At 41.8% G+C, this 11,537-nt stretch overlaps 1 protein-coding gene across 1 annotated transcript; it reads right to left on the reverse strand.

The window, feature by feature from the left end:
* Positions 1 to 248: 248 nt before the first annotated feature.
* On the reverse strand, positions 249 to 3,402 carry LOC113098904 (zinc finger BED domain-containing protein 4-like). Its single transcript, XM_026263963.1, has 2 exons — positions 1,785 to 3,402; positions 249 to 1,592 (listed from the first exon to the last, which is right to left on the reverse strand). The coding sequence occupies exons 1-2, from the start codon at positions 3,110 to 3,112 to the stop codon at positions 1,064 to 1,066; spliced, it is 1,857 nt and encodes a 618-aa protein (XP_026119748.1). The 5' UTR covers positions 3,113 to 3,402; the 3' UTR covers positions 249 to 1,063.
* Positions 3,403 to 11,537: the final 8,135 nt, after the last annotated feature.

Genomic DNA, 11,537 nt, shown 5'->3' on the forward strand with positions numbered 1-11,537 from the left:
CATTATGTATACCGAACGGTTCGTTGGAGTAATTAATTATATTTGAAAAAAAAAAAAAAAAGAGAGAGAAAGAAATATAATGATATGCGTTCAACAAGGTAGCCCAAACCCAAACAACGTAACAGGCAACGCCCCTGACACTCCCGAAGAAGAAAAAAACACCATCTTATATGTTTATGTTAGGCTACTCAGCAGGCGCTCGCTCACTCAGTACACGCTGAAGGCTCGTTGCAAAATAGCTAGAGATGTTCCGATACCATTTTTTCCCTCCCGATAACGATTCCGATACTCGTGCTTTGGGTATCGACCGATACCGAGTACCGATACCAGTGTGTTAAAAAAAAAGGAAAAGATCATACTATGCCTGCATAACTGTGATATTATCATTGTGGTAAGGTCTGGCTCAGGTTAAACCCTTTGTAAAACATGAATGAATAGAGGAAATGCAAGCCATTTATTTTTAAATAGAACAGTATAACAGTAGTGCAACAGCAACTTAAATAAATATAGGAATAATTATTTTTTTTTAATTAAACTGCAGCCACAATATTGTAAAATAAAGGCATTTAAATGTTTAAATAGAACAGTATAAAACAGTATTGCAACAACAACTTAACTAAATAAATATAGGAATAATTATTTTTTTTAAATAAAGTGCAGCCACAATATTGTAAAATAAAAAAGGCATTTAAATAGAACAGTATAAAACAGTAGTCCAACAGCAACTTAACTAAATAAATATAGGATTTTTTTTTTTTTAATAAAGTGCAGCCACAATATTGTAAAATAAAAAAGGCATTTAAATAGAACAGTATAAAACAGTAGTCCAACAGCAACTTCAATGATTCCTTTAAAAAAAAAAACTTAAAGTGCAGCCATTATGTTATAAAAAGGCATTCAAATCTTCAAATAGTGCAGTATTTAACAATAGTGCAACACCAACCTATAAAGTAAACATAAACAAAAATACAAATCAAAAGAGTAGCAGCTACATATTAAACAAAAAATACTTTACACCAAGTAGGCTACACATTGCAGTAGCATTTAAGCAATTTAGTATTGCTCATAATTTCAAGAGCAAAGGCAGATTCTTCTTCAAGAAGATGAGCATTTCTGCCCTCTCTCCTCCTAGCCTGTTCCTTCTTGCATCAATAATGTTGGATGCTACACTGAACAGTCTCTCACTGTCAACACTAGTACAAGGAGCACAGAGAAACTTTGCAGCAGTGGCAGCCAGGGTGGGAAAACGAATTTGGTTGACTCCCCAGTACTGGAATGGGCTGTCTGAGCGTGGGACCGTTTGCTCTGTCAAATATGTCTGTATTTGATTTTGAACTTGTGTGCTAGTGCTACTTGCCCCACGTTCCTCATCATGCTCCTGCAGGATTTCCTCAAACAGGCCTTTCAAGCTGCTCTTTCTGCTGCTGCTGCTGTCTGGCTGTGCTTCCAGACGTGGGGCTTTATGGGGGTTTTCTGGCACTGTCTCTGCTCCCTCAGGTGTGGTCCTGCTCAGTAACGCTGCCTCCATCTTCTCCACCTCTTGGGTCAGAGCATCCTTGGCATTCTTGTTGCTGTCTGCTCCTGTGAAGTATCTAAAAACAATGAAAAATAATAAATAAATGTCTTAATGTGTAAAATAAACATATAAACAACCTCTATAGTAGCTTTTAGTGGTAACATATTAATGCAACAGTAATCAATAATAATGCAATATCTAGTTATCCAAAACACCATTTCAAAATTTTGTTTATAATATAGACATTTAATAAACATATTAGACATACCTGTCTTTGAATCGTGGGTCTAAAAGAGTGGCAACTGCATACAAGGGCTCATTCTCGATGGTCTTGAATCTTTTCTGGACAGCCTCAAGAAGGGTTGTTTTCATGGTTTTTATACCCGTGTCCCCCTCGTTCTCCCGAGCAAGCAGGCGTTTCAGCACTGTGACTGAGGGAATGACTTCAGCTGCAGAAGAGGTGGAGGAGCTAATCTGTCTGATCAGTTCTTCAAATGGTGCCAGAACAATGATGATTTTCTCCAGTAAAGCCCACTGGTAAGATGTAAGGGTCACTGGCAGGTCGTGGTCAGCTCCATATGCTGAAATTGACCGCTTCTGCTCCAGTAAACTTTCGACCATATAGTAGGTACTGTTCCATCGTGTTGCTACGTCTTGGTGCAGACGTTTGGTGGGCATTTGGAGATCTTTTTGAATTTCCTCCAGGCGTGTAGTAGCCAGTGGCGAGTGTTTGAAATGACCGACTATCTTCCTACCATTCGCCAGTGCATCACTCACACTTCTCTGTGACAGTAGTCCTTCATGCACCACCAGCTGGAGAGTGTGGGCGAAGCATCCCAAACTTGCTACATCCATCTCGTCCATGGCTTTCTTCATGTTGCTAGCGTTGTCGCGCAAAACAACATGAACGTTGGACTTGGGGATTTTCCATTTTACTAGCATCTCCTCAATTGCTTCGGCAATTGATGTGCCAGTATGTGACCCTCGGAACTCGTTCGCGTGCAGCACCGCACTTCGAGGGGTAAATGTTGACTCTCTGTCCACCCAGTGTGACGTTAAACTTAGCAAAGACATGGGGCACACGTCGGAGCTCCAAATGTCCGTGGTAAAGCTGATTGCATGCACGTCTTTCAGCATACACAAAATGTGTTCCCTAACTGTCTCGTATAATTTGGGTAGCGCAGTTTCAGAGATATATTTACGACCTGGCAAACAGTACCTTGGCTCCAAATGCTCCATTAAGCGGCGAAATCCAACATTTTCGACGACAGACAGGGGTTGGTCATCCAGGACAATAAACTCCACAATTTTGTCGGTTATCTTTGTTGCTTTTTGGCTGTCTTTGGTGAATTTATCTCGTCGCTGGAAGGCAGTTTCCAGAGTTTGCTGCTGCAGTTCGTCCTTTTTTTTACCCTTAGCTTTGGTGAATTCGTCATGCTCTTTAGTGTGACGTGTCTTCAAATGTTTGATTAAGTTGCTGGTGTTGAAATTTGCAACATTCGTGCCACCCCTCGAAATTCCTTCTTTGCATATGTTGCATTTCGCCGTCTTACTGGTGGGAAAATCCACTGTAAAGTACTGCCAAACTGCCGACATGATGCGTTAACGTTAGCTCTATGGTTAGCTCCTTTTAAGGGAGGAGTCAGGTGGTCAGTTCTTCTTCGCCCCTCGAAAACAACAGTAGCTGCCGATGGCAACACAGCGCAACTGTTTTAAGAGCGGCGAAGAAAAACTGTAAGCTAACGGAGCTAATCAGTAAATAGATTCCTATTTCTAATAAATTATATGGTATCGGATCGGTGCCTGGACTCCAGTACTCGCGGATTCCGATGCCAGCATATTCGGCAGTATCGGAGGCATTTCCGATACTGGTATCGGAATCGGAACAACTCTAAAAATAGCCAATGCGTTTAACAGACTAGAAATGAGAAGATCCTCCAATAACCAACAGGTCTGGTGTTTGGGTGCACTTTGGATTCCCTTTAAGCTATAATGGTGATGGCAAGAGAGTGGTGGATAAAGAAACAACGGTATGTCGCATCTGCAACATGACAGGGTACACCAGCGGGATTACAAAAAAAAAAAAAAAAAAAAACAGCGGGAATATCTGGGATATATGCGTCAGTACTATCTGGGAAAAGACGAAAAAAAGGAGAAACATGCACGCAGCAAACTATCCCTGCAGCATTTAGACACTATAGCTTACAGGGAATCCAACCCAAACACCAGACCTGTTGGTTATTTTAGGATCTTATATTTCTGGTCTGTTAAATGCATTAGACATTTTGCAACGAGCCTTCAGCGCGTGCTGAGTGAGCGAGCGCCTTAGGGGCCGTTCACATATCGTGCCTAAAAACGCATGGAAAACGCTAAGCGCGTCTTTCTCCTCCTTTCCAAAGCGCTCGGGCAGAAGCGCTCATGAGGCGTCTGTCTTTGCTAAGCAACAATGACAAGCTCTCTCCATGAGACGCGGAAATTTCAGCGAAGGATAAATGGATTTGCAGCTCTAAAAATCGCTTGCAGTAGCTCTGCTACTGAATTTATTTCAAAATTGCAATCCATATACAACTATGATCAGCTGTTCCTTCATCTTGGCTGAGCTCTCAACGTTGTTACGGGAAAGGATGAAGCTGATTGGTTGGTTCTTGTCACATGACCCGCGGTGCGCTTGCGGCATTCTGAAAAGTTGAGATGTTTTTACATTTTGCTGTATCTAAAACGTATCGAACCGAACCGAACCGTGACATCAGTGTATCGTATCGAACCGAACCGTGAATTTTGTGAACCGTTACACCCCTACCTACTACTACTTTTTTTAAGGTTTAATCACACAAAATTTCTTCCATGTTTTATTTTTAATAGTAATCCCTTTGTTTACCAAAAAGTTAAGTTTGCTTAATTTACAATAATTAAAATATAAATGAAATTAATGTTTAATGTTTAATGTGCATCTCAGAAAATGCTTTATTTAAAACCCCAACTGACTGGGACTTAAATGCACTTAATTCATCTGTCAACTTTGTCATTGTTCACAGTACAAGTACAGACAGAGAAACAATGGATGATAATTAAATGCTTATTTTTGATGTATGCATTGCATTCTATGCATTTAAAAATAAAAAATTTTGTTCTCAAAAAGGAGTCTTATTTTCTCTTGCATAATTAATATTGCACTTTAATTACATTTAATTACACATTTTATCCGATTACTCGATTAATCGATGGAATTTTTACTCAATTACTAAAATCCACACAATAAATTATGTGCATCAAACATTAGCTTGGGATGTTTTTAAGCACTGGTAGTGAAAGCAGCTGCCTGCATCCCTTCCCTTCTAATATCAAAATATGGAAATGCTAACATATCTTTAAGTTTTCTGTAAATTTTATAATAAGTAAAAAACTGTTTGCTAACAGTTAAATGACAATTAACTAAAGATTAATTAACTATAAATTTATCATCTATTAATGATTGTTATTATAAAGTGTCAACCATCTAACTTAGTTAGCAACTATGGTTTTGGGAAACGCACCCCTGAGCTGTTAATAGTAGGGGTGTCACGATTTCGATCGAAATTAAGTCACAGTCTCGAACTTCGAATTAAAAAATGAAATCGTCGATGCTGCCACGCCCCCATGTTGTATGACGGCAAATCAATGACAAAAATAACCGAGCATTCAACTGATGCTGGCGCGCGCGCTATATGGCTTCCGCGAGAGGAAAACTAAATCGGATGCGAAGAAACGGGAGCCCGCGAGCTCATTTCAAACTCTCGCGCGCGCGTGACATGTACTCTGCGCGCAATAACATCCCTCACGCGCGTGCGCATTCCCCACATCCTCGCGCTCGATTATCTCACCTCTGCTCGCGCGAACAATTTTATTTTTGTCAGTCGTGGGGCGGGGCTTGCTGTTTTAGTTGTTATCTCAAATGTCATTGGTTATTCCCCTTTTCCTAAAGTCAGTATTCGACGCCTGTTAGAAAATGATTAATAATTCACTTGACTTGACCCATGACATCAGTGGACCAGATACATGAGAGTAATTGTCACAGGTCGGGGGGGCCAAGCTGGACTGCACCCACCCCTGAAACCCAGGATCACCTCGGGGAGCGTACCAGAAGAACCAGACGGACGAGAGTATAAAAAAAATGAACAAGGTTTTATTTGGTTAAAAGCAATTTAAAAGTTCAGTGTTCCTTCCGTGTCTCCCGACCAGAACGGAGCCAAACCTCGGACGCCGGGAAGGCGTGGAGTCGTCAGCAATTCGTGCCTGTACGGGGCCAGCAAGAGCCAGGATAGTCTGTCACCCGTCCCGGAGTGAGGGGGGTATCCGGGTAAATAGAGCTCGTGGATGTTTCGGTCGAGACCGGGAAAAGGAATAATTCTCGTGTCCACCTCCTTTTACAGGGACATCACATGCAGCATTCGGCCCAGAGAATCCTGTGATCTGCACAGCGGGGTAAGTAACCAACAGTAAGTATGTGTCCTTGAGTAAGTAATGGGGCTTACGGCTGGGAGATGCTTCGGTTAAGACCGGGAAAGGAATAATTCGTGTGTCCACCTCTTTCTACAGGGACATCACATGCAGCATTCGGCCCAGAGGATCCTGCGATCTGCACAGCAGAGTAGGGAATCAACAGCAAGTATGCGTTCTTGAATAAGTAGTGGGGCTTACGGCTGGGAGAGGCTTCGGTTGTGACCGGGAAAGGAATAATTCTTGTGTCCACCTCTTTCTACAGAGACATCACATGCAGCATTCGGCCCAGAGGATCCTGCGATCTGCACAGCAGAGTAGGTAATCAACAGCAAGTATGCGTTCTTGAATAAGTAGTGGGGCTTACGGCTGGGAGAGGCTTCGGTTGTGACCGGGAAAGGAATAATTCTTGTGTCCACCTCTTTTCATAGGGACATCACATGCGGCATTCGGCCCAGAGGATCCTGCGATCTGCACAGCAGAGTAAGTAATCAACAGCAAGTATGTGTTCTTGCATAAGTAATGGGGCTTACGGCTGGGAGATGCTTCGGTTAAGACCGGGTAAGGAATAATTCTTGTGTCCACCTCCTTTCATAGGGACATCACATGCGGCGTTCGGCCCAGAGGATCCTGCGATCTGCACAGCAGAGTAAGTAATCAACAGCAAGTATGTGTTCTTGAATAAGTAGTGGGGCTTACGGCTGGGAGAGGCTTCGGTTGTGACCGGGAAAGGAATAGTTCTTGTGTCCACCTCTTTTCATAGGGACATCACATGCGGCGTTCGGCCCAGAGGATCCTGCGATCTGCACAGCAGAGTAAGTAATCAACAGCAAGTATGTGTTCTTGAATAAGTAGTGGGGCTTACGGCTGGGAGATGCTTCGGTTAAAACCGGGAAAAGAATGATTCGTGTGTCCACCTCCTTTCATAGGGACATCACATGCGGCGCTCGGCCCAGAGGATCCTGCGATCTGTACAGCGGGATAAGTAATCAACAGCATGTATGTGTTCTTGAATAAGAAATGGGGCTTACGGCTGGGGGATACTTCAATTGAGTGCCTGGGTGTGGATTACGGTGACGGCGGTGGGCTCTCGGGGTGATGAGCGTCCGGCATTAACTCTATATATCTTCCCCACACTCTGTAACTTCACTTCAAACGATTTATTGTGCAAACACACCACTTCAGACACGGCACACCCACTCTTAGTGCAAATAGAGCCAGCACTCACCCAACGATGGCTCCGTCCACTTCACACGTTATCACTCCCAGTCCAGATGTATACAATTGATCGAAGTCCCAGATCAGGTCTCTTAACTTCCCTCCGATAGTGATGGCGCGGCCTGGTCTTCACTTGCTTTCCAGAACTCACACTCTTTCTGTCCTGAATATCTCCACTCGATCGCTGATATATCTGTCGCACAGCCAGATAGCCGAAACCCCACAATAGTCCTCAAATACCTCCACACGCCAGCCCAAACGTCCCAGGAATTCACTTCTCCTAGGGGAACACATCCAAAGAGAAGAACCACACACGGGGGCAAGCCAACCAGGAAGAATAGCCGGGAGAACGAACGACCAAAAAGAATCCACAACCCTCCATATGGTCTCTGCACTTCTCTTTTTATGTGGTTACTCCGCCTCCATAATCCTCTCACAGATCGCCACATCAAACTCCCCACACCAGATGTCAATCTGTCATTAGCGTTGTTATTGCGACATCGGGCGCAACCCGGAAGTGGACCGGTGTTACCGCGACACCGTCCCGAGGGGAACACAAAATTCCGGCGGGACTTAGTTCCGCTTCCCTTTCGTCACCCCGTGACATAATCATTTCTTTTGCTTGTTTAATTTATTTTTGTCTTTAATGTAATTTAATGCATTGTTTATAGAGTAGATCTTTTGTAGATACTTGATTAACTGGAATTCTTCTGATTGCTAGTGATTGCAGTCTTGTAATAAGAGATACACATATTTTACAGACTGTAATGATGCACACACACACACACACACACATACATACATACATAATATATATATATATATATATATATATATATATATATATATATAAATAAATCTAAATGAATGACAGTGACGTGTTTAACAAGTGTTTTATCTTTAATCTTTTAAATAGATACATCGTAATATTTGAACAGTGTTGTAGTCGAGACCAGCTCATTCGAGTCCGAGTCCAGATCGAGTCCAGAGAGGGTCGAGTCCGAGTCAAGACCGAGTTCAGAAAGGGTCGAGTCCGAGTCAAGACCGAGTTCAGAAAGGGTCGAGTCCGAGTCAAGACCGAGACCAGAGAGATTGGGTCTGAGACAAGACCTAAAGAAATCTTCAAGAGTATGTCAAATGTTTGGTGGAAACAATAAAGGGTAAAAGGGCCACATAGTATGTGGTGTAAAGGTTATTTTATTAGTATTATGAAGTGTTACTTGTCAATATTAAGTGCTCATTTTCACATAACATCGTTGTACCACTATACACATCCATATAACCTTTCTAGTACACATAATATTACTGTACGACTCTATATTGTAATTCCACATAACACTTCTAGTACAAGTAACATTACTGTACCACTATACCTGTAAATGTTCAACTGTAACAGCTTTTACATAACTTTTAACATTGAAGCTTAACTAATGACTGCTAATATCCTTACAATGTATTGGATTATGTGCACTTTAGATGTTGTGAAGATTAGAGATGGGCATAATTACTTTTCAAAAAAATAAGTGAGGAGACCATCCAGCTACCCAACCAAGCACGATGTGGTCTCATGATCAATCCACCCCGACTAAAACCTCTCTCTACTGGCGCAGAGGAAGCGGGGACTGACAACAGTTACCATTTTATCACTTTCTGTAACAGCAACGGATAATCTAATGCTAATTTCCCTGGATGGTGCGTTTTAATGCAGGGTAAAATACACACTATTTTTTTTTGTTACGGAGGGCATACACACAAGAGCCGAGTGACTGTCCAGGAAAATTTAATCCAAAAGTGTGTATGTGCCAGGGGAAGAAAGCTGGATCAAATGCCATATAAGTTCAATGCATTCTGTCAGACATTGTTTTTGAGGGGGAGATGTTTAGTGTTGAGACAGTCTGTGTCTGTATTCATTATATAATCTAATTAATATTTGTTTTTTTTTCTGTGACCATTTTGTCCTACTTTGTAAAAATAACACAGTTGAGAGAAATAATGTAGCAATGTGGCTTTCTGGAAAGCGGGATCACTACAGGCGGATGGCAGGAGGGTAACTTAAGGCCGGTGACACACTGGCTGCGTGGCGTCTCTGCTGCGTGCCAGAAGCGTGGTGGCTGCTTCGCGTTTTCTGTGTCTTTACACACCAGAAGCGTGCCTGCACGCGGCGCTGGGCGCACTGCTGCTGCTGTAGGTGACATAGAGGGAGGCTGCCGAAAAACCAGGCTCTTGTCTTCATGACAACAATATCAAAAAAATTTTTTTTTCTTTTAATTTTTTTACACACCTACTGATAAGACACCATCAACAGTATTGACGGCAAAATAGAGTATGTTTGACAGGTGCAATATTTGAAAATCGATCATTATTAATTTATTTTGAAAATTACATTTATATCTGAATTTATGTCAACCTATAGACTTTCAAATATCAAAATGTCATGAATTAATATGTATTTGTGTACAAAATGACATATAAACATATTTTCCTAGTATATTTTGCCTGGAAACGCTTCCAACATGCACGCGTGTCGCGTGAAAAATAGGCGTCGGTTCTATTTCTAGCATGCACGGGTTTTCCGCGCGTCTCACGCAGGCAGTCTGCAAGATCTAACCTGTTAACATGGGAGCCGAATTAAAAACAGACACGCCACGCAGCTGAGGCGCTTGCGCCACGCATCCAGTGTGTCGCTGGCCTAACGTCTCACGTCAAAAGAAAATCACCAGTCATTGGATGTGTCAATCATACATCAATTTAAATAAACATTAACATACAGTAATAATCATGAAATATTTTGATTGGGACTCGAGTGGACTCGGGCATAAGTCCGATTCCTAATATGTTCGAGTCCGAGTCAATACCGAGTCAAAATGCACACGAGTCCATGACAAGACCGAGACCATTAAAATACGGTCTCGAGACCGAGTCCAAGACCGAGTCCGAGTCTCGAGTACTCAACACTGTATTTGAAGGTTAGTTTATTCATTTTTTATTGTTTTTGTTTGTTTTGTTATGAACTTGAATGTCATCTTTTGTGACTGCACTTACAAAAGAGAAACTGGATGTCAGTTATTTTAAGTTTTCAATTGACTAAAGATATAAGTTATTGTTACATTATGTTGTTAATAAAAGTTTTAAATTTGACAGTGTAATGTGGTACATTGCGAACAAAGGTCAGATATTATATTACATAAAAGTCTAGTTTGAAAAATGACAATCTGTGCTTTAAAGAGAATAAATGTAAAAATCGAGAATCGAATCGAACCGTGACCTTAGAATCGAAAATGCAATCGAATCGAGGATTTGGAGAATCGTGACACCCCTAGTTAATAGTGACCTCTTTCAATATGCTAACAGTGAAATGGTAAAACGTACTTCACAGGTAATTTCAGATTTTTTTTTCAATTATTTTCCCAGCTACACCATCAACTTCATCCTCAACATCAACAGATGGATCACTTCTCAGTGCTGATGTTTCCTCTATATAGCACAAGGTACCACAAGCTCTATAATTATAGCTGATATCCTGCACAGCCCAGAGTTTAGACTGATAAGTCTGTGCTGTCATATTATTAGAAAAAAAAAACAGTGCAAATCACTATGGAATTCCACCAAACTATTTTTTCAAGCAGTATTTGCACTGTAAACCTTTTTTATTTATATAAAGTGTGGGTGAACTTAAACTGTATGGCTATGCTGTGGTTCCTGTAGGCTTTACGTGCGTGCGGGGGGTCGGGGGGCCTCTATGTCCATTTTGCTTGGGGCCCCCAAATTCCTTCAAACGACCCTGACTCAACCATCGGTGAAATCTGTCTTTCTACAAAAACAGAGTTACAGCCGAGATAGTCCAAAAGCGCAAGCCATTACAAAGAAAGTAATGGAATTTATTGTATTAGATGACCAGCCGTTTTCTGTTGTAGAAGACCAAGGTTTCCGCCGTCTTATGGCATACATGGATCCGCGATACACACTGCCCAGCAGACGATACTTTTCGGATGTGGCTCTACCCGAAATCTATAATGCGTTGTCAGCTCATGTCCACAGTCTACTTAATGCTGAGGTCAGATACATTAGTTTTACCACCGATATATGGAGCGCTGATGTGAGCCCAATATCTATGCTGAGTCTGACGGCCCAGTATAGTGATGCCGATTTCGAACTACAGAAAGTTCTCTTACATGCACAAGAATTCTCTGGTTCACATACAGCATCTGCACTTGTCATGGCTTTTGACAAAATGCTTAAAACCTGGAACATTTCCAAAAGCAAAGTGCATGTAATTGTTCGTGATAATGCCGCAAACGTGTAAAGCAATGCATGATGCTCACCTCCC

This window comes from Carassius auratus, unplaced genomic scaffold (assembly GCF_003368295.1).
Source record: "Carassius auratus strain Wakin unplaced genomic scaffold, ASM336829v1 scaf_tig00216729, whole genome shotgun sequence".
NCBI lineage: Eukaryota > Metazoa > Chordata > Actinopteri > Cypriniformes > Cyprinidae > Carassius > Carassius auratus.

What these genes read in the sequence shown, in the direction of transcription:
- LOC113098904 (XM_026263963.1), bottom strand. Translation starts at nt 3,112, where the DNA reads ATGTCGGCAGTTTGGCAGTACTTTACAGTGGATTTTCCCACCAGTAAG. An exon ending in GACCCACGATTCAAAGACAG is followed by an intron (nt 1,593 to 1,784) that starts GTATGTCTAATA and finishes CATTGTTTTTAG; the next exon opens with ATACTTCACAGGAGCAGACA.